We start from the raw sequence: 23,474 nt of genomic DNA, 5'->3' as shown, positions 1-23,474 counted from the left end.
CGGAGCCGTCAGTGCGGCGTCGGTTGTCGTCGTCGTCGTCGTCGTCCCGCTCCGGGCGGGAGGGGAGGGGGCGAGGCGCGGGCGCGCGCTGAGGGAGCGCGCGGTGCTCGCCGCGGCTGGCGAGGCGGGGGCCGCCCCTCTCCCTCCGTTCCTCCCCCCGCGCCGAGCCCCCCCCCTCGAGCCAATATTCCCGAGATCAAGAGATACGCGGCGGCGGCGGCCGGAGCTGCGGGACCCGGGGCGTCCGGAGCCGGGGGGGACCGCAGCGAGGCCGCCGCCGCCATGGAGGCGCTGGGACCAGGTGAGCGGCCAGCAGGTGAGCGGCCTGCAGGTGGGGGAGGGGCTCCGTCGCCTTGCTGGGGGTCTGCGGGCGGGCGGCCGGCGCTCCTGCCTGTAGCCGCCCCCGGAGGCCCAGGTGCGCTTGCAGGGAGAGGAGGCACCGAGAGTCTGGCCACTGGGGGGGCTGCTGGGCACTCCCACGCCCTAGAGCGGCTGGCCCCACACATCCAGGTTGGCCCCACACACACCATAGAGCTGTGGGCCTCGCACACACAGGCTGACCCCACACACCACAGAGCGGCTGGCCTCACACATTCAGGCTGGCCCCACACGCCATAGAGCTGTGGGCTCCTGGTAGGGGGGGCGGACCTGCTTGCTTACAGGTCTTTGCAAACATGATGCACCTTGCAGGATTTGAGGGTTTTCCGCTCTAGATGTGTGCAGGATGTGTGTCTCACTCAGCACAAGTGATTCTGGGTGGTTGCTGTGTGCACCTGGGATTTGTGCCTGTGGAAAAGTGCCTGGTGGCGGTGACTGTCTGCTCACATGGTGCAATACAGCAGGTGAGAAGGCAGGTCCCTGCCCCAAGTGGATCACAGGATAGTTTGCCACAGAGGAGACAATGGGGAGAGCAGAGTGTTGGTTGGGCAAGTGGGAAGAACATCCAGTTTTGTTTCTGGGTACTCATGCGCTTCTGAAACTAGGTGCAGTGGCCCCGGGGCTCTGCCAAAATCATTATGAAGAAGAGGATTTGAAGGAAGTGAGGTGCAGGGGGTCTGGAAGGGGTTTCAGCACATAAAAGGCAGCGAGGGACAGGGTCACTGAGGACGCACTGAGGACAACTTTTGGGGAACTGCAAGTGGAAGAGCCAGGTGTAATGGGGCATGAGAGCAGAGAGGCAAGGAGGGGCAGGCCAGGAGCCTATCCTGGATTTGTGAAGCCAATGTAGGGGTTGAAGGAGGGGAAGAATCGATGCTTTGGTGGCTGAATAAGGAGGCTGAAATGAGCCAGTGGAAGACCAGGAAGGAAACGTTTGCAGTTGTCTGAGTTGGTGTGTTTGTTGAGAGGACAGAGAGGAAAGGCTGTGCGTTTGTGATGTGGTATGGAAGGATGGTGAATAAGGGGAAGAGGGGAGTGGGGGGGGGGTTAAAATTTAAGCCAAGGTTTGACGCTTTTTCAGCAGCATAGATCAGCAGTTGCCAAACTTTTTAGCATTGAGACCCACCTAAAAAATGTTTCAGTTTACCAGTCACTGAAGCCTCTGTGGCTATAATGGTGATTGGGCAGCTGTGCTCCCCCCAATTAGTAGGTTGTTTAACCTTTGATTCACATCTGCTCTGTCATGGCCCACCAGAAATTGGGGTCATGACCCACTGATGCGCCACGGACCCACAGTTTGGGAACCACTGGCATAGATGTTGACAATTAGTAAAGAGAGTTACAAGAAGAGAACTTTAAGCCATTTCTGCCCAATGTTGCATATACACAATAGGGATCAAATGTGTACACCTGTGAGCTGGGCAGAAATGGGTTAGGGAAGGGTGTGTATTTCCTGTGTATGTGTTTGGGTGTATACTTTGTTTGAGATGATGGAGTGTCTGAGCAGAATGGTAAAACAGATGGAAATAGATTTGGGGAGAGAAAGCTGCCATGAGCATCCAGGTTGTACTGAACGCCTTGGGATTTGATGAGAACACCCAGGGACAGCATGCAGAGAAGGAATATCAGGGGGCCAAAGTGAAGAGAGAAATAAGAGGAAGGATAGTCTCCCTTTGGAAATATTTGGGAGGAGGATTAGTCAGAAAGGGTAAAAAAACCACCTGAGGACAGATCTAGGATGTAACAGGGTACAACTGTTAGGATGCACAAGCAGCCCTTTGTAGGGCTGTTTTACAGTTAGTCCAGGATGTGCTGTAAAAGTTTGGTTTTTAATTTATCGTCTTTGTGTGTTTTGCTGAATTCCCTTTGCAAACTTGGTCTAAAGAACTTATGCCCACTTTAAGCTAATAAGTCCCTCCATGCCTCAGACATGGCAGGCTCTAGCAGCCTGCCGAACTACTACTGAACCCCAGCACCAATGTGAAAGTAATCAGTAGCTACTTTGCCTGTGGAGCTGAAGAGGTTCTCCTTCCTCCCTGCTCAAGTCAACAGCTTCTCCAGCCACAGCAGCACCTTAGTTTTCATGAACTTGAGTCTTGTTTTCCTTGTGTGTTTTTCTGCAGCTGCTATGTTTGTACCAGGTAGATGGGAGCCTGGGAAGGCAGCTCATCTGAGAGAAGGAAAACTCTGATCCCAAACCTCCACTGCCTTGTGGCTACATCCAGTTATGGAAAAGGCTTCAGGAGTCAACCTCGAGGCAAAATCTGGAGCCGGAGTCCCTGAGGCAGTTCATGGCTGAACACAGTCACGTTCTGGCAACTCCTGCGACGCCGCTGGAACCAACCGTATTGGCTTCTGCCTTTCCATTGGACCATTTCAGCGACGTGGAGAGGGGGGATTTGCTGCATGGGTAAAAGCCTATCCTCCATATCTACTTTACGCAGGCTTCGCGCACTGGAGAGGACACTGTTCCAGAACCACTATTCAGAGCGAGATACCATAGTCTTCTGAGACTGAAGGATGCTAACTAAATGTTTGTACACTTTCTGAAGTCAGTGCTTTCCTTACCTGGAAGCAGGTGAGCTGCTCAACCCACTTACTGTTTGGGTGATGTACCCAAACCTCAAGTTGTCTTGGATTCGTGATGAAAAGATGGTATAGGTGTTTTGAAATAAATGTATTGACTTTAGGCAATTTCCTGAGGCAGGTCACTGCTGGAGAGGGAACACCAAATGGGTTGTTCCTTTGGGTCAGTACTGAAGATGTTGGCAGTGAACTATTTCTTTTAATTTTAGAGTTGCTGTGTTTGAAAAGTTAACTAACTCATACTAGGCATTCCTTAATATTTCTGGTTTTACTCCTCCCAGTTAAAATAGTAGGAGAGGACAAGTAGGAGCTGGCCAGAGCTAAAGCTTTTCCATGGCTTTATCTATAAGCATTGATACAGTTGGGATGGTATTGGCATCCTTCAGTTTCGGAAGACTATGGTATCGCGCTCTGAATGGTGGTTCTGGAACAGAGTGTCCTCTCCGGTGCGCAAAGCCTGGGTAAAGTAGATATGGAGGATAGACTGTTTCCCATGCAGCAAATCCCGCCCTCTCCACGTCACTGAAATGGTCTAATGGAAAGGCAGAGGCCAATACGGTTGGTTCCAGCGGCGTCGCAGAGTTGCCAGAACGTGACTGTGTTCAGCCATGAACTGTCTCAGAGACCCCGGCTCCGGATTTTGCCTCGAAGCCTTGAAGGATACTTGTCCTGAAGCCTCTTCCATAACTGGATGTAGCCACAAGGCAGTGGAGGTTTGGGACCAGAGTTTTCCTTCTCTCAGATGAGCTGCCTTCCCAGGCTAACGATCCCCATCCACCCGGTGGCTGTTTAGTTGCCTCTTATGACAGGTACAGCCAAACAGGGCCTATTCTTATCCCCAGCCCCCAGGGGAGTTGGGATGGTAGCTTCAGCACTAGTGGATGAAAACGTGTGCCCCATCCCACAGTTTTGCAGTACATGTGAATGCCAGCATTGCAACAGTCATGGTGATTTTTCTTCTCTGCTGCTGTGGTATCTGTTCAAGCTTCTCCTGTGAACCTCTTCTTGCCAATGAGGGGACTCAGGGCCCAATCCTATCCAATTTTCCAGTGCTGGTGCAGTTGTGCCAATGTGGTGTGCACTACATCCTGTGATGGTGGGGTAGTCGCTGAGGCCTTCTCAAGCTATGGCAACATGTGATCCCTTACCATGGTGCTGCATTGTGGCTACACCAGAGCTGGAAAATTGGATAGGCTTGGGCCCTCAGTTAGTCTACCTCACCTCCAACTTGGCTATTAGCAAATGGTGGCATTTTCACTGAGGACTTGGCAGTTACATTGCTTGTATCCATTCCAGTTTGGATGCTGCTTAACATCAATAGGAGAAGGATCTAGGGCAGCAGTTCCAAAACTTACCACTGCTGTGTGTGCCTGGAACCTGGAATTGAGTGGCAGTGATGCGAAATGCATCACTTGTTGACATCACTGACCACTTGCTTCCAGGTTCTGAGGTCATTACATGCTTCCAAATAGTGGTGAGAGGGTTAGGGCAGGTAGGCTTTTCTCAGCACATGGTTCTTGTGTGCTGCAGCTCTGCCTGTTATGCTGAGCCTTCTGCCGCTGCTTGCAGTCTCATGCCATGGCCTCCCTGCCCAGGCAGTGGGCAGCTTGGGATGCCCTGGTAAGTGCCTCTCAACACCCCAGGGCTTTGTGATACACACTTTGGGAGCTGTTGATCTAGTGCTTTCTCTTGTCCTGTAAATTTTTTAGTTGGCTGATTTCTGAAGGTTGAGTGCTTGGAGTTGTTTTGTCTTACAACTTGCCCTTTCAATCCTGTTGGTCTTGGCCAGGGGTCGGCAACCTGCATTTCTAGAGCCGCATGCGGCTCTTTCAGCTGTCTGCTGCGGCTCCTCCAGGTGAAAGTGGCAAAGAGTGTGACAGGAGGCACCTGTGTTGGGAGGGCAGGCTGCTTCCCTCCACCCCCTGAGCTCACTGCCCTCCTCTCCCTTCACCCCCAACTCTCCAGCAGGCTCAGCCAATCAGCATCCAGCAGGCTCCTGGCTTTTTCTGTTGGAATGGCTCAGGGCCCTTCACTGGCTGACCACCAGCCAATCCTGAGCCGCCTTTCTCCTCAGTCATTGCAAGCCCTTGCAGCCTGTGGTTCCCCCCTCCCCTCCCCTCCCCCCCAGGTCTGTTTGACCTTTAAGCCAATGGGGCTTACTCCCAGGATAGTATGGAGAGGGTTGCAACCTGAGTGAGGGAGGGCAGGCAGGCAGGCAAGGCAGAAGCTGGCCTGTGGCTGCCCCCCACCCTTCTTCTCTTCCCCACCTCTGGAGTCTGTGTCCTTTTTTCCTTCCAGCAGGGTGCCTCTGGAAGGTGGGGGGAGTTCTTTAGTTTCCATGTAAGATAAGCAGATGTCATAACCGTCATATATATTGGAATCCTGGAAGATCTGGTGAGGAGGTAGATGTGGTGTCAGCAGTGGCCCCTTTAAGGGTAAGGCCTGGGCATCCAGCAGAGTGTGCTGCACAGCTGCAGCCACTTGAAGGCAATAGGACCCTCAGGGATATAAGGAGCACCTGAGGAAGGGGGTGTGGGTTGTAGAAGGAGTGCAGGTTGGAGGTAGGAGAGGAGACTGGCTGGGCTTATTGATTTTGAATTGGATACTCTGATTTGACTGACTTACTTTGGAATCTGATCTTGGACTATGACTTGGCTTATTGACTTTGGACTCTGCCCTGGATGCTCTGACTGACTTTGTGACTAATGGACTGCTGGAGACACTGGAGTTTGGTGTGTGGCTGCTGTGCCCAAGACCTACTGAGGACCCAGGGTCTGCTGTAGTGGTGGGAGGCTGCTGGCAAGAGAGAGGACCTCTGCAGGTTGAACAGGCAAGCTACCCTGGAGGTGGGGTCCAGCAGGACTGCAGGGCAGAACCAGGGTCATTTGTTGGGAGAAAGAAGGGGAGCTAATTTGCTTAAAGTGGGCCTAATTCTCTAGGCAGAGAATGGCCTTGGAATCAGGCAAAACACCATAGAGGACCAGGCGTCTGAAAACACAGGACAAGAATGTATGACAAAACTAACTAAAAGCTACAAGAGGGGGCTACATTATAAAAATAGGACCTATAAGAGCATAAAGGTGAAAAAAAACTATATATGCAGTATTATCTTCATTTTAGCCGTCAAAAGGGTTTTGTGGCTCCTGAGGTTTTTTTTCCTCCGGAAAATGGGTCCAAATGGCTCTTTGAGTGTTTAAGGTTGCCGACCCCTAGTCTTGGCTAATCAAAAGCTGAAGTTGGAAGCTGCCACATTGTTTTCAGAAAATTATCAGTGGGTCTCTGGGGGAAGGGCTCCCACTTGTAAGAGAGATCTCTTTTGAGAGATCTGTCCTTGGATTTTCTCTTGTTGAGATTTTTCATCTCCTTTTGTTGCCAAAGGTGGTTGAACAGGTAACAGTTTACCAGCTACACTTGTTTTTGTTGATAGGAATCTGGGTTCACAGTCTGGTGATATCTGGTCACACAGGTTGATTGTTCTGAGTTTCTTGATAATTCTCTATTTCAATGATCTTGGTATTTTCATGATGTACCATCTGTCTGAATTGGGTTGGCTTTACTCCAATCTTGCAGGTAAGTTTCAGTAAGTGGTGGTGTTGAAAGGCTGTCCACTTTCTTCAGTGGGGTTCTACAGGATTCTGTACTGTTTGACATCTGCATGAAATTGCTGGGTGAGGTTGTTTGGAGACTTGAGACCCAGGGCCATCACTGTGCTGATGACACCAAGTTTTATTTATTTCAATCTGTATTGGAATGGTTCTTTAATGGCTGGAACTGAAAACAGGCCAGCTGGTTATGAATAAATCCAGATATGGCAAGAGATACTAATAGCGAGTGATTATGGACTGGGGTCCAGAGCTGCTGCTCTTTGGGATCAGGCTTCTTCCAGTGAACAGATTTGCAGGTTGGAAGTAGTTCTGGCCTGGCCCTGCTTTTATGTGCCCCAAATGAAGCAGTGGCCGGGAGTATATTTTTTCGCTGCAGTTGGTATTCCAGCTATGCCCCATCCTGGAGCTTGACTTAGACATTGTTACATATGTTATGGCAACATCTCAACTTGACCATTGTAATTCTTTTTGTCTGAGACTGCCCTTTCAGACTGAACTACAGCTGATACAGAGTGCAGTAGTACAGTCTTTGTCTGATTATAGTTTCTGGGAGCAAGCAACACCAATCTTTCATGAGTCCCACTAGATGCCACATTGGGATAAACTCGGATCTTGTATTCTAGATTGGGGTAGATCCAAGGAACATTAGACAACACCTTCCCCTCCTGCCCACAAACAAGGTTCTGAGGACCAGGATGAGAGGTAATATGTCCAGAGAAGTTGCATCAGGGTTTCGCTTATAGATTAGCATCCTTGCCAACATTTGCCACTCCCACTTTTCTTTTTTGCTAGTTCATGGGTACCCAAACCCTGACCCCGGGCCAGTTGCAGCCCTCGAGGACTCCCAGTGCAGCCCTCAGGGAGCCCTCAGTCTCCAATGAGCCTCTGGCCCTCCGGAGACTTGCTGGAGCCTGCGCTGGCCTGACACAACTGCTCTCAGTGAGAGGGCGACTGTTTGTCCTCTCACGTGAGCTGTGGGATGAGGGCTCCCTCCACTGCTTGCTGTTTCATGTCTGTGATGCAGTAGCGTCAGCAAAGTCCAGCCTTTTATAGGCCTTAAGCTACTTCAAGACCTTCATTCATTCATATAAGTTGATCTTTAATATATTCATTTATGTAAACTTATGCAAATTTATTCAAATTTTAAATGTAAATTAATTATTTTCTTCCCCGGCCCCTGACACAGTGTCAGAGAGATGATGCGGCCTCCTGCCTAAAACTTTGGACGCTCCTGTGCTAGTTGATCAGTGCCTTATGTTTATCCTTTGCATCTCCCACTCAATTATTTTGATTTTTTTCAACCTTTGTATCAATTTCTTTATAGAGTTTACCACGCTGAGGTCATTCAGGAGTGGGTTGATTGCTCTACCTACCAGATTGCCCACTCTCTGCTACTGGTTGATTTTTAAGCCCCCCCCCCCATTCTTGGATCTGTCTGTCAACCTGGGAGGGAGTCTTTTCCAAAGTGGCCAATTTCTACCTGGGCTTTCTCGCTTTGGATGGTGGCAGTGAAGAGTACTTCATCCTAATTTTTTCCTAACATACCCTGCAAAGAAGGTGAAGCAAGGAATGGCTCATCAGTTGCTGTAATTCTGGGCTTTCCCCTTTTACCACCTCTGTCTGGTGAGCCTCTATGCTACCATGGTGGTCTAGTGGCCTCCATGAACGGGCCTCTTTCAATAGCACATGGATTCCAAGAGAGGCCTGCCAGTTGGGTTCCAATTTTTGACATTGCTAGTGAAGATGTGTGTGTTCTGCTTGGCCCTTCTTGTTGCATAAGACTTAATTCTGGCAGTGTTCTACACTGGTGTTTTAAATGAGAGAGTTGTTTCACAGTTAATGTGTTAATTGTCTTGTAAATTGCTTTGAGCAACCTTCAGTAGAAAAGTTGGTCTATGCCAGTGTTTCTCAAGGTTTGTCCTCCGCTGTACCACTTCACGTAGTCCATCTATTTGAAGTACCACTGGAAGTAATTGGTGATGATCTCATCTCCAGTTACTTCTGGCTTGGGAGGCCAGATGGGGCATGACAAACACAGTAAGAGGCTAAGGGTAGATGGGAGGGCTTTTTTGAGCATATGAAAAGCATGCTTTGTAGCTCTGCCTGCCAAGCTAAGCTTCCTATCACTATTTGTATCACGTTCCTGTTCTCGCTGCTGGGTGGCAAGTGTCATGGGGTCCTGGAAGTAGCACCAGATACCACCTCAAGTACCACTGGTGGTATCAGTACCAGTGGTTGAGAAACAAAGATACAACTCATTATGTTTGTGGTGGGTGATTTGGAGAAGAACGCATGTGACATCTTGTTGTCACTGCCAGATGTGCAAAGGAAGCCATGGCTCATGTGTCCCTTAATTTCTTCGAGTGGTGATCTGGTGGTGGTGGTTGAGGTTAAGGCTGCGGCTGTTAGTTGGGAGTGAGACCTGGCAGTCTTTGGTTGTAAAACATAAGGGTTGATTCAAGCAGACTTACAGCCCAATCCTGAACTGCCTGGCATGCGGGGTTGTTGCATCATCCTGACTGGGTTGCACTGGACAACCAATGGGTAAGGGAAGCAGCCCCGCAGTGGGGCTTCTTGCAACTGTGTCGGCTGTTTAGCTGATGCCTTGGGTCAAGATGCCTTGGGTCTGTCTTCGAGGCCTGACACAGGGTTCTGGGATCTGACAGAGCTGAGCTCCACAGGTCCTGACTCCCTCCCACCCCACTTCTTCCCCCTACCATGCCTCCTCCTTGCCCTCTCCTCGCTCTGGAACAACTCCCCCCATGCGTCCACTCACCTCTCTGCCATCTAGTGCTCTGGGTGAGCACTGGGAGGTGGACCGCTGGTCTCCAACCAGCGATGGTCCTGTGCAGGCTTGTGCTGGGCCAGCTCCAGCACTGGCCCAGCAGTAACGATTGCAGACGTACCTCATGTCACATTTGCGACAGTGCATGCCAGTGCGCCTTCCTAACCCATAGTTAGGGTTTACATGCAGTGACTTGCCATCTCAGTGACTTTACTTTTGTTGCATTTTGAAGAAAGAGGAACAAAAGCAGATTTTCAGAAGACTGATACTCTACTTCTTGTCAAGAAATTTGTCTCACAAGGAACCACTCAGGGAATTGCATGCAGAGTAGATTAGGCTGAGAGGTAGTCATGATGTCTAAGGCCAGGTGCGGGGGGGGGGGGGCAGACAAAATGGAACAAAAGCGTTTTGAACCCTTGCTAAAATAGCATGAGGGAGGGGATAGATCATAGTTTCCCCCCATAGTTGTTGGCGCTACTACAGAGAAGTTCGCCTTCTGCCACTTAATGCTTAATTCATTAAGCTTAATGCCTGAGCAAGGATTTGAACCCAAGTTTCCCACATGTAAGCCCAATACTGTGATTGTGGCTTACTAATTTGTAGTAAAGCTACTTCATAAAAACCAACTTGAATGGGTGCTTTTTCCAGTCATGGGTGTCAGGTTTATATGCTGCACATGTATCCTGATAGTGGATGACCTGTGTATTGTGTTCATTGCAAGTCATTTGATGACCTGCCCTGCTGACCGCATGCAGGGCAGTTGGGGCTAAAAGCGAGCACATGGGTTGTAACTGAATTCTTCCACAAGAGGAAGGAAACTTTAGGATACAACTCTATGTTTACTTGCAGAGCAGTTTTGTGAGTTGGCTTATACTTTTGAAGCGTTCAGTCTTAAGTGTTTTGGCTGATGTACTGGTGTATCCATTGAACTGCATGTGATGAGATAAATGGATTGATATTTTAAAGTGAAAAGGCTGTTTAAACCGAAAGAAAAAGACATGAACTGATTATGAATAAATTTTGGTTCTTTGGCTATGGCTTTTTGAAATGCCTAATACGCTCATGTTTAATTTGCGTGAGATACTTTAACTCCCAACTGTCTATATTTAAACTAGTTCTGTTAGGAGCATATATGTGATGCTTAAAGAAATTAAATTTTAAAGAATTTTGCTGTCAACAAACTTAAGACTGCCAACTCTTAACTGCAGTGTAGTTGATAAACTAATCTGCAAACACAACTTTACTTTATTCCATTAACTACCTTTCAATAAGAACAGAGCCTGGGGCACTGAACTGTTGAAGATCTTGCTATTGTGTGGGCTGTATGAATATGACAGCTAATGACTTTTCTTTTGTTAACTTGATTTTTTTAAAAGAATGGAATAGCCCAGACAAAACACTATGAGCTGCAAGAAATTGCCACATGACAATGTTCAGCTGAAACTTGTATCCATATGTTTAGGCTTGGGTCTTTCACAATATTGATGGGTCTTGATAGTTTGATTGATTTTTAAGCTCTGTGTATTCTTACCTGCTGTTGTAGTCTGGAATTCAAATTCTGATAAACCTAAAAGAGTGGCCTACTGTATTGATAGCTTTTGTTTAAATGTTTCATATTTAAGAGAAACTGTCCCCAGAGCTAATGTTAATTGACTAAATTTAATGACTTAATAGCTACAAATCAGGCAGCTATTTAAAAAAAAAACCAAACTATTTGACTGCCTCTTATAAAACCTGTTATGCCTAAATCTGACACTTCCATAATCTTTCTTGATGGTGGTAATTAAAACATCATGATAAATGTTAAGTTGATGTCCACACATACAACTACAATGAAAAGAGAAAAATGCTTGATGTGAATTCTGTAAATCATCTTAGGCTTGTGATACAATTCTGTTCAGTTTCCCTGATGATCAGTGTTGCTTGGGAAAAGGGGAGTGGACATAGTTGCCTGGCCTTGTTCCCTCTTTTTCCCCACTCAGCCTACTAACTCTGCTTTTGCAAAATGGTGTGTGGTTGTAGTTTCCCCACTGGCATCGCTAGGGGGTGCAGGGGGGTGCAGTTCACACCGGGTTTTGCCCCCGGGGGGGTGACGTGCGCTGAAGGAGGATGCGCTAACTTTGCAGCTTTCGGAGCTACCCCATCATGCCATACACTGTTGGATGCGGAATGTCTAGTGGAGTGCAATGCAAAAAACCGAATTGAAATAGCTCCTTTCATTCAAAAGTTATGGTCAAAAAACCAGAAAGAAAAAATGCATGGAGCCCTATGGAAAATGAAAGTGAGCAATATCGCGCGTTTACTCGCGAATAGGCGTGCTTGCCATAGTCTGTCAGAAAGGGCAGGCTGAGAGGAATCTAACACCACCACAATGGTCCCGATCCAATGAATGCAGCCCCCCAAAACATGAGAGGGAGGTCCCTGCCTCCCTTCCAGCTGAGCTTCAGCCTGAAACGAAGATGAACTTGAGCCCGAAACAAAGCCACGTGGCTGTGTTTACTCGTGAGTAGGTGAACTTGCCTTAGTCCAGGCAAGGACTGAGAGGACTCCAAGAACGTTGAAATGGTCCTGATCCAATGAATGCAGCCCCCAAAAACACAAAAGAGAGAAGGAGGTCCCTCCCTCCCAGCCTTATGGAAAGCAAAGCAGCCTCACGGTTGCATTTACTCCCGAGTAGGCAGATGTGCCTTGGCTGGTGGTCAGGCCAGGCAAAGGGGAATGTGAGGACACCAGAATGGTCCTGATCCGATGTAACTGGAAGGCAACAAATGCTCCAGAAGGCAGCCTCCTCCCCCCCCCCCACTAAAAAGGACAAAAAAAGAGGCTTGAATGGTAAGGGGAAAGTTTTCTATTTTGAACTTGCAAAGCCAGGTGGGTCTTTACTCTGATGTGCCTGAAATAGAAGAACTTTAAACTGGGCACTGGGAGGGCTGGAAATCTCACTGATTCTTTTTGGGGTAGCAGGCAGGCTACAGAGTAAGCCCCATTGACCACTGTGGGACTTACTTCAGAGTAGACATGCATAGGATTGGACTCACAGGCTGCAATCCTACCCACACCTTCCTGAGAGTAAGCCCCATTGACCCCAGTAGGACCTACTTCAGAGTAGATTCACTTGGTGGAACAGGACTGACTCCCCTTTATTTAATTATTTCTTTTAATTTAATTATTTATAATTATTTATTTTAATTTGCTTTATGATGTCACTTCTGGCCATGACATCACTTCCAATGGGTTCTGGACAGATTGTCATTCTAAAAAGTGGGTCCCGGTGCTGAAAGTTTGAGAACTGCTGCAATATGTTGTTAGTAAGTTGACACAATGGTGTGTGTGTGAGACTACAAGTTTTCAAAATCACTAAAATCAGAATTTGGAGGAATACCTCATGTTATGTATCAATCAATGCGTAATTTCATGCAGAATGCAATGAAACAAACCACATTGAAATATCTGTGTTCTAACAAAAGGTACAGCTAAAAAGCCAGTGGGGGTGGGGCAATGGCACATCACCACGCCCACCACCTGGGCGTTGCCCAGCCCACTGCATGGGGTGACGCGCAGGCCTCCCGTACCGGGTGACGCGAATCCTAGTGACGCCATTGAGTTGCCCCTCTTATACTTTTTCTCCTTTGTCCTCATAGCATCAATTTGTGTTGATCTACTTGAGGCTTCTTGTCTGGTGAAGACTGTCATGATGAAGTGTGAAATTTGAACATGGGATTCTCATGGTCAAACCCAGCCTACTCCTTGTTGTGCCATATGGTGTCTGCTTGGACCAGTGTGACTAATTTTCTGGTCCCAAAAGTGTCCTGAATGTAGAAGACCTGGATTAACCCATTTTTGCCTGGCCCACAGATGTAATAATAATAATAATAATAATAATAATAATTTTATTTTTACCCTGCCTTTCTCCCCGAAGGGACTCAAGGCGGCTTACAACATATTAAAAACATAATTTAAAAACAAATAAAAACATATTAACACATCATAAAAAACAGCAGTCAGAATAAAAACTAGGTAAAAAGAGCATAGAGCAGCAGCAAGTCATAAAAGAATCAGGCCTGTAAAAATATTAAAAGATGTTAAAAAGATGTTAAAAGGCCGAGAACTCAGAAGGGTTTAACAGGTCTTGTTTAAACAGAAGGGTCTTCAGGCCTTGCCGAAAGGTCTCAATAGAGGGAGCCATTCTTAAGTCAAGGGGAAGGGAGTTCCATAGCGTTGGTGCCACTACTGAGAAGGCCCTATTTCTTGCAGCCGCCCCATGTACCTCCCTAGGTGGCGGCACTTGTAAAAAGGCCTTCTCTGATGACCTAAGAGGACGAGCCGGATTGTACGGGAGTAGGCGATCTCTAAGATACCCTGTATCTTAGATGTGTAAGATGCACACATTTGCTCCCTGTTTTCTCTATGTAACATTGGACAGAAATATCTATTACGGTCAAAAAAAGGATTTTTGTGCATTTCTCTAGGTATTTTAGAGAGTTGGTATATTGCAGCCTGGTTATCTTTTTTTCAGGCCTTAACTGAACCAGGTAATTTTTGGCAAGTCACAATTGGCAATCCAAAATTGAGTGCTATTTAAAGCTGAATGGTGTGTTAACAGAACAAGAGCCACCTTAGAGGTCTCTTAGGAAATGGAAAAGCCCAAATGAATATTAAATGCCCAAATATTGTCACCCATGGTTCCCTTTCTGTAATGTGAAGATAATACCACTGTACTTTTCATGGGTCTTCTAAGGATTACTAAAGTGAAATAAAGCCATAGCACTATAAAAGTGCTGTAAAAATAAAGACAAAGCACTATGTACGTGCAAAGTGTTTTGTGGTAATTGTGTTTTGATAGAAAGTAATTTACTCTGGCCAAATCCAAACTCCCATGCAGCAAAAACTTGCCATGCTTAAGGGTGTAAACATAATCTCTCTGAGCAGATCACTGGCTCACAAAAGAAATGCTGCATCAGCCTAATTAGTACAGGATTAGTGGATCATCTCTTGAGTATCCAAATAAGTACAGTAAACTTTGATTGTCCTTGATTCATGATAGCCAGGAGACCTGACTTTTTGAAAGTAAGACAAAGCACTTTGGCCCAATTCAAATATAAAAGGAAACTGTGACTTTCTACTACAAGACTGAGCCACTGTGGACTTGCATTCTTTTTCTCTTTTCATGCTCACAAAGAAGAGAAGGAAAGCTTTTGCTTTCTATTTGAAACAAATCTTAGTACCATTTTAAATGCAAACTTTGAACTATGGCTTGATTCCAACCAAGACATAAAACTGGTTGGCTTATTTTCTCTGTCGTTTGAAGATGGCCACAATTCCTCATGTTCATACACAGCATGAACCTGTGGTTTTACTTAAACTGAAAGCAAAAGCTTCTCTCTCCTCATGCTTGTGAACTCATAGTTTAGACTAGAGCAGTGTTTCTCAAACTGTGGGTTGGGACCCACCTGATTCATTTCAATTTGCATTTTATTTTTGATATATTAGACTTGATGCTACCGTAGTATGTGACTGAATTTGGGGACAGATGTGTGCTTTTCACAGGCTGCTGTGTCTATGCTTTTAACAATGATAGTCAATGGGGCTTCCTCCTGGGTAAGTGTGGTTAGGTTTGCAGCCTTTGGAATGTTTGAGGAATTTTTTTAAACTGATCAGCAACTGCTTGAGAGGGTTAGGAGGATTCTTTATTTTAAATAAATTTGTAAACTTGTATTTATTGTATAAATTAAGCTTATTGCATGGGTTTTAAAAACTGTCAATAGTGTGAGAATGCCCTGACTAGGACTTGACTTGAACAGCAGATGCCCTGTGGGTTAGGTGGGGAATACACATGCTGTTGTTAATCTGTCATGGGGTGAAAATCAGAAGCACTCTCTGAATTCGAAGTGCTGTATGTCCATTTTCCAATAAGTTGGTGAAAGCCATTTAAGTTAGCTTCAAAAATGGCTAAGCACACAATATAGTATATGTTTGCTGTCTTTTCAAAGTGTATTTGTCATGCGGTGACAGTGGGAAATTGCATAGGGCTAAAGAATTCTTTTTAAGAATTTGCATAGGGCTAAAGAATTCTTTGTAAGACTTTGATGGGTCAGAGATGCAAAGCGTGGCTGTGTAACTTGGTTGCTAGGACTTCATTGCTGATCTTTGTTTTGGGTGTTTGCTGTGCCTGTGAATATTGGTTAGGGGAGCCATCCGAGCTGTTGCTTACTGTGAAAAGTGTGTAACATCTTTGCTTTGGCAGGTTGCGCTTCACTCTTCTGCATTGGGCTGACTATACTGAGGAAAGCCTCCTGGCAACATAAGGGCACCCCAATCAAACAGCCTTCTTTCATTTTCACAGGCCCACCTGCCAGTCTTTTCCAGCCACCCCGTCGCCCTGGTCTGGGAACAGTTGGGAAACCAATCCGTCTCTTAGCCAATCACTTCCAGGTGCAGATCCCTAAAATTGATGTTTATCATTATGATGTGGACATCAAACCGGAAAAACGTCCCCGGAGGGTGAACAGGTGAGATTTAACCTGATGGTTTCAATCTTGATTTAACAGTTCTCCAACAGATATAACTTTGTTTCAAAAGGTTCTTTCAGTAATGAACTGGAATAGGCAGTGCACTTTAGAGTACAGAGGGACCCGCGTGATCCATGGGTCTGGCATCTGTAGATTTCACTATCTTTGGGAGCCGCATTTTGAAGAGAGGAAAAACCAGTTTAAAAATAGCCTTCCCTATCTTCACGCTGCAAAATTGTGCCATTGCCAGGACTTCAGGGCAGTTTTCTGTGTTCCTGTAAGCTGCTTCTGGATCACATGATACATTCTGGGGTGAGCCAGGCCCTCAGGGTCACATAACCTAGAAGCGGCTTGCAGGCATGCAGAAGACTGCTATGTAGCACTGCAAACAGTGTGATTTTGCAGTGTGAAGATAGGGATGGCTATTTTCTGAGTTTTTAATTTTTTTTACAGGGACTGCAGCTTCCATGGACATTGGTAGTTGCGATGGGGGGGCTGGAACTGAACCCCCATGGATACCAAGGGGCTAGTATATTGCAGTTCAAAATACAGTTGAACAGTCCATGAGAAGAGCCTTTCTGGCCTGGCATGTCCAGCTTCCTGCATTTCACAGTGGCCAACCAGATGCCTCAGGGAGCACATCAGACAACAAGATCCCTGCATTAGTCTGATGCTGATGAAACTCCTTTTTCCTTGATCAAAAACTGTGTTTTCTGATTATTTTATTGATTCTGTGGGAAACTTGAGACTGAATATTGTCATAAACAAAGGGGGGTTTGAGTGCTTAGGGTTCTTGATTTTCGAACCCTAAAGCCCTCAAGGCCCCTTGCCCAGTAGTACTGCCACCACCCTGTACATGCCAGTGCCTCAGTCCAGGGACACTGAGACCCTCTAGGCTTAATTCTGTCCCTTGCAAGCACTGAGCTCTTTCTCCAATTAAAGCCTCAGTCCTCAAATTACTAGACCTCAGTGAGCACTTGGTAGCTTGCTGAATGGCTAGGCAGGATTCTGAACCTTTGTCCCCAACAGACAATGAAACAACTTAGTAAAAGGTATTTTAGTTGTTGTTGTTGTTGTAACCTTTATTGGCATATAAGATATTTTAGTTTATTAAGTACATAAGGTTACACATTCTACAATGAGGCAGCAAATGCTAGAGGCATAAACATCTAGGAAACATATCAGCAATAAAATAATAAAGCTAGCTGGCTATCTCTATTAATCCCTGACTCTCACCTGGGTCAGTTACTCTTGTAGATCTCTTAGCTCCAGGGTTACCTATGGGACCAGGTACCTATGATGGACAATGGAGCTCACATGCATGCAGGATGTTGCACCCAAAACTCTGTTCAAGAAGGAACCTCACACACCCCCTGGGCACTCATTATTATACTTCTTATGCTAATAGTGCTGAGGTGACTTCATACTTATTAGACTGTCCAATCAGAACCCTTGAGGAACACAACCTTCTCGAAGTTGGCCTGATTGCTAACCTCTCATAGTTCTTACCCCTCCCAACTGGAGATCCACAGCTGCACTCAATCACCCTTGATAAGGCGCTTCTGTCTGCTAAGGTGCTAAACATTCCAATTGGTTGTAATTCTTGTTATCTGTCCTTCTTGGCCAGCAAAGGAGAGACAACAAATCCTGTTTATTTACCCACATTCCTGCAGCTGGGAACTGCTAGCAACTTATCAGTTACAGTGTCTTAGTGTGGGTTAAGGCTTCACATGCCAACCTAGGCCTAACATGTACTTATTCATCACACACACACACACACACACACACACACACAGTGGTGCCTTGCAAGATGAAATTAATTTGTTCCGCGAGTCGTATCGTATTGCGAAAATTTCATCTTGCGAGGCATCACTGCAAACAAACCAAAAAAAGGGGGGGGGATTCGTCTTGCGAAGCACGGCCATAGAAAAATTCGTCTTGCGAGTCACCAAAAAAATCGCAAAACGCTTTCGTCTTGCGAGTTTATCGTTGCGCGAGGCATTCGTCTTGCGAGGCACCACTGTACAGTTGTGGCACATTGAATATATGTTAGTGCATCCGTGCTCACTGTTAATCTCTCTTAATCTGCGACTTTCCAGGGAGGTAGTGGATACCATGGTGAGACACTTCAAGATGCAGATATTTGGGGATCGACAACCTGGTTATGATGGCAAGAGGAACATGTACACTGCCCACCCCCTACCTATTGGCAGGGATAGGGTAAGTGATGGACTGTCTTCTGCTTCTTAGGGTGCTCTTCACAGTCTAATGGGTTGGCGTATGGCTCCTTGGGGTGTCCTGCTTAACTTGACCTTAAACTTTACAGGGATATGACATATCAAAACATTAGTGCCACTCTTAATGACAGGGCTGTGCAAATAGACAATTCTACAAGTGCTTTAAGTAAGTTTTAAAACTGGAGCTCATTGATTTGGGTTGTATCCTACAGTTTCATTCCTCATGTAGCAGGAAACCACCCATCGCCATGAGGTGAGAACTTGTTAAATGACTTGATTGCTCTGAGGAGAGGATCACTTCATGTGTGACAACATTTTCCTGTACTGAATGGAGATTGCAGTTCTTGCAATGGGACTTACTAGATTTCTAGGAAGTGGTGATCTACTGCTTTGTGTTCCATAAGATGCTTGTAATGATTTTTGGTGTTTTGAGGCCATTATGGCTTTCCTTCAGCTTCATTCTGAGTGCTTCAGACTGCGAACTTGAGGCTTGTAAATAGAGCTTTTAGATTAGAGCACTGATGGCTGCAGCTGAAGCAGCCCTGTAGCCTGTACTGAAATCAGTCAAGTATTGACTTAAGTTGTAAATGTGTCTTCAGGTGGTTCAGCCTTACAAAGAAGATTTCACCAGCATTGCATCGGTATCATCTGTGTGGCTAAATATTCTTCATTTTTTGACTCCAGGTTGATATGGAAGTCACACTCCCAGGTGAAGGGAAGGACCAAACCTTCAAAGTGTCGATTCAGTGGGTGTCTGTTGTCAGCCTTCAGCTGCTCCTGGAAGCTCTAGCAGGGCATCTGAACGAAGTCCCAGAAGATTCTGTACAGGCACTCGATGTCATTACACGTCACCTTCCCTCTATGAGGTGAGTTCCTGTGGTAGCTTTCCAACAAATTGCTCTCCTGACAGCTGGAGCCAGCTAAACAGTCCCTTTGGGAGGGTGTCCCTCTAAACTTTACACTGCTGTTGAAATAGTGAATCAGCAAAACTTAGTATTTTTCAGAATCAACTGACCAGCAGAGAGAATTCCATCCATTCTATACCATTGGATATTACCCCCTTTTTTTTTGCTAGTCAGTTACAAATTTGAATGTTGCCATTTTGATCAATAACAAGCATTCTGCTTATCTGCAAGGTCCTCTAAGGAATATAATCCTGACAGACTCTCCTGTTCCCCTTAGGTACACCCCAGTGGGCCGTTCCTTCTTCTCCCCCCCAGAAGGTTATTATCATCCGCTGGGAGGTGGCCGGGAAGTCTGGTTTGGATTCCACCAGTCCGTCAGACCTGCTATGTGGAACATGATGCTCAACATAGATGGTATACGAGAACCTCTTTTTCTTAATGGTGGTGGGAAAGCTCTAAAGAATATTTTTCTGAGTTGCTATATCTTGTTTTTTAGTGTCGGCCACGGCTTTCTACCGTGCCCAGCCCATCATTGAGTTCATGTGTGAGGTCCTGGATATTCAGAACATCAATGAACAAACAAAGCCCCTTACAGATTCCCAGCGTGTAAAGTTTACCAAAGAAATCAGAGGTAACTCTTTGGAATTTCTCTATTGAATGGATACGTGTTTTGCTAGCTGTTTTCTGAAGCCTCTTCTGGTATTGTCTGTCTTTAAATAGATAAATACAGGTTGAGTCTCCCTATTTGTGAGGGTTAGGGTTCCGTTTCCAGATGGCAAAAATCTCATTAAAACAAAAGTAATGTCACTTTGCTAGTTGATTAAAAATCAACCTTGCTGACCTTTGTGATGTAAAACAGAGTCATTAGGCAGACAATCCATCAATCAGTCTCTTTCCAGGCACTTAGAAAGGCTGCACTTCCAGCCAGTGACCCTTCCCTTCCCCCAGAGTGCAGCACTGGGAAAGAAGGCAAAGTGATTATCTGTCTTTCACATGCTCAGGGGCAAGCAGGAGTCACTTGCCTTGGAGTGAAGCTGTTCTAGGTGCCCGGAGAGAGAACGATTGATGCATTGCATTGTCAGCCGCCGGCAGCCCTACTTTGCATTAACAAGGCTGTTGTTAAATGACTTTTTTCCTTTAAAGAGCCCTTCTCATTAAAGGGTTGAGATAAAACCTCGGGTGAAAAATCCGTGGATAATTAGGTTATACCTGTAAATGTCACATTCCTGGGACATAATTGTCTGGACCGTTACGACAAATTTCTGTAGCAACATCCCTTATTCGGTGGCACTTGCTTCCTCATGATCCTTTAGCTTGAATTGTTTTCAGAAGACTTGAGCTGACTTCTGATAGCCAAGTTAATTCCACCTGTCAGATGTTTAAAACTTTATCTAGGATTTTGAAGTCTAGACACGGGCAAAAAAAATAAACTTCATTGTTTAAAGCTAAAAATAGACTTCATTGTAGTGAATTTAAACCCCTGTGGTTCCCTGTTGGAGCCAAAACATGCTCTGCACTCTCATGCTGTCCTGTTATTGATGCATTTGAATGTGCATGTTTTGAATTTGCAGGTCTGAAAGTAGAGGTTACTCACTGTGGTCAGATGAAGAGAAAATATAGAGTTTGCAATGTTACTAGGCGACCAGCCAGCCATCAAACGTATGTATGACCGTGCTTTGCTTTTCAGAACAAGTTTACACTTTAAAGCTATTAAAAATGAGGACAGTCCAGTAACCTTAAAATCCAAGTCTTTGCCTTTGGTCTACATCTGTCCTCGAGCTGTCTGAAAGCTGTGGATCTAGTTTAACCAGATTTTAGGTAGCATATATCTGAAACCTGAAGGGCCTGACGACCCTTCTGTTTAGACAGGCCTTCTGAGTTCTCTGCCTTTTTTAACATCTTTTCAAAATCTTTTAATATCTTTTTAAATACCTGGTTACAGGCCTGATTCTTTTATGATTTGCTGCTCTATGCTCTTTTTACCTGACTACTTTTATCTGACTACTGTTTTTGTGGTATGTTGTTAATATGCTTTTATCTGTTTTTAAATCATGTTTTTAATTTGTTTTAACCTTGTTGTAAGTCGCCTTGAGTCCCTCCGGGGAGAAAGGCGGGGTAGAAATAAAGTTGTTAATAATAATAATAATATATGTACTGTACTTTTTATAAGCAATTAGGGATACTTTTAATATCTGTGACTTTTGAAAGGTTGAATTGGTGATATACCTCTGTTTATACTATATCATATCCAATTCTGTAATACATAGACTAGTAAACTGTTTAAATTGCAGATGTTCTCTCTTTAAGTTTGTATTGTCAAATACTCCAAGACCAGTACTGTTAATTTTAATTGAACTGGAAGAGACAGCTATGAATGCTGTGTATCCTTAATTCACTTTGTCTTTTTGTGAATTGGCTCCCGAGGCAGCTTACAGTTGTCTTGGCTGAAGCGAGTTATAAATCAAATACATAAAAATTACACTTGCATATTTCATATTTGTACGTTCTGCAATACAGGGCAATACAGAATTAGTAACCAAAAACAGATTAATTGGAGAAATGTTTATCCTCACAGGTTCCCTCTGCAGCTGGAAAATGGCCAAGCAATGGAATGTACAGTAGCTCAGTATTTTAAGCAGAAGTATAGTCTGCAGCTGAAATATCCCCATCTTCCGTGTCTCCAAGTAGGACAGGAGCAGAAACACACATATTTACCCCTTGAGGTAAAGTAATGGGGCACTTTTTACTTCTCAGGTCCACTGCATAGCAGCACACTCCCCTACAATGCCGTCTTTTTGATTTTTAGGTTTGTAACATAGTGGCAGGCCAACGCTGCATCAAGAAGCTAACAGACAATCAGACGTCGACTATGATCAAGGCAACGGCACGATCTGCACCTGACAGGCAGGAAGAAATCAGTAGACTAGTGAGTAACTTGGGCTTAGTTACTCACTAAGTAAACTTTTGCGAGCTTTAAAAGTTAAAGTCACACAAGGTGATAAAAAGTGGCTCACCTTGCTAATTCTTACCACAACGTATTGCTCATTTGCAGTTCACTTAAGGGCATGTGAATAAAGTCACGAACAAGGTTGGAGAGACCAGTCAGATACCCTGAGTAACTTACTTGGTCCAACATTTTTCAAATTGTGCAATTCTTATGTGCAAACAGTTTGGCCCCCTCCAGGGAAAACTAAAGCAGCCTTGTCGTACTCTCTAAGTCAGGGGTGCTCACACTTTTTTGGCTCGAGAGCTACTTTGAAACCCAGCAAGGCCCGGAGATCTACCAGAGTTTTTTTTACAATGTTCGCGCCATCATAACATATAACATTTATGTGTACAATGTATGTTGGTGTACCTTGAGCCCCACTGAGTATAACAGGACTTACTCCTGAGTAGACATGCCTAGGATTAGGCTGTGAGCCACATTTACCTGGGAGTAAGCCCCATTGAGTACAATGGGCCTTACTCCCGGCGTTTCCTCCCAGAGGCACCTGAAGGGGGGGGGGTCGGCACTCGGCATTCTACTCATTTTGCCTTGCGATCTACTGGTAGATCGCGATCCACCTATTGAGCACCCCTGCTCTAAGTAATGTTTCCTTAAATGTACTCCAGCTAAAGAGCTACATGTCTTGAAACCAGTAGGACCAAGTTGTTCTGTCTGTCTTTGTATTGGCACCTTCACTGAAACCAAGAATGGCAGCCACCAATGGACTCCCCCCCCCCCACATGAGGAAGGGAGCCTTGCAATAACAACCCTGCAGAATTGAGTCACTCTGGGTTGAGCATTAGTTGTACACAGAAATTCACAGAACTCTTGTGTTCAAGAGATGCCCTCTCTATTTCCAGGTGAAGAGTAACAGTATGGTTGGTGGGCCTGATCCTTATTTGAAGGAATTTGGGATTGTCGTCCATAACGAAATGACGGAACTGACAGGCAGGGTGTTGCCAGCGCCGATGTTGCAGTATGGAGGCCGGGTAAGTTCTTGCTGGTTTTCACAAAATAGCAGCTGGCACAAATGATTAGGCAGCACTTAATTACCAGTTGCTTTTCTAGCCTGCCCAGTTCCTTTGACTTGGCTATGTCTAGCATTATAGTTAGGTGGCTATGTTTAGCATTATAGTTCAGCTTTAAAATATTCACCAAAACCCTGCATAGAAGGTATACATTTCTACAGATACTAAAACTTTCTGGGAGAAAAATGGTGTGATTTTTTGTTTGTTTGTTTGTTAACTCCTTTTCTAGAACAAGACTGTTGCTACCCCAAATCAAGGTGTCTGGGATATGAGAGGAAAACAGTTCTATGCTGGCATTGAGATTAAAGTTTGGGCTGTTGCCTGCTTCGCTCCTCAGAAGCAATGCCGGGAAGACTTGTTGAAGTAAGTTGCCTATGGAACTGCTGGAAGTGATTTTTCAGTGGAGTTGTATTGTATTGTTTTCAGCTGTCATATACCTGGGGGAGGGGATCAGT

The 23,474-nt window shown here is 45.5% G+C and overlaps 1 protein-coding gene across 2 annotated transcripts in view; it reads left to right on the top strand.

Moving 5' to 3' along the window:
• Positions 1 to 219: 219 nt before the first annotated feature.
• The window catches only part of LOC136661708 (protein argonaute-4), a 34,522-nt gene continuing 11,267 nt past the window's right edge, over positions 220 to 23,474 (top strand). The window contains exons 1-11 of one of the 2 annotated variants that reach the window (XM_066639082.1): positions 220 to 301; positions 15,698 to 15,863; positions 17,963 to 18,083; positions 18,785 to 18,966; positions 19,283 to 19,419; positions 19,502 to 19,636; positions 20,577 to 20,664; positions 21,581 to 21,728; positions 21,812 to 21,931; positions 22,852 to 22,980; positions 23,249 to 23,382. In XM_066639082.1, coding sequence (XP_066495179.1) covers positions 283 to 301; positions 15,698 to 15,863; positions 17,963 to 18,083; positions 18,785 to 18,966; positions 19,283 to 19,419; positions 19,502 to 19,636; positions 20,577 to 20,664; positions 21,581 to 21,728; positions 21,812 to 21,931; positions 22,852 to 22,980; positions 23,249 to 23,382 — 1,379 coding nt within the window. In that variant the 5' untranslated portion in view covers positions 220 to 282. Of the gene's footprint in view, positions 317 to 15,697; positions 15,864 to 17,962; positions 18,084 to 18,784; positions 18,967 to 19,282; positions 19,420 to 19,501; positions 19,637 to 20,576; positions 20,665 to 21,580; positions 21,729 to 21,811; positions 21,932 to 22,851; positions 22,981 to 23,248; positions 23,383 to 23,474 lie in introns of both variants that reach the window. The other variant, XM_066639081.1, reaches the window with a different exon arrangement.

This window comes from Tiliqua scincoides, chromosome 10 (genome assembly GCF_035046505.1).
Source record: "Tiliqua scincoides isolate rTilSci1 chromosome 10, rTilSci1.hap2, whole genome shotgun sequence".
Taxonomy (NCBI): domain Eukaryota; kingdom Metazoa; phylum Chordata; class Lepidosauria; order Squamata; family Scincidae; genus Tiliqua; species Tiliqua scincoides.
Note: the sequence above shows the minus strand (reverse complement) of the source record. Positions and strands in the feature narration are given on the sequence as shown.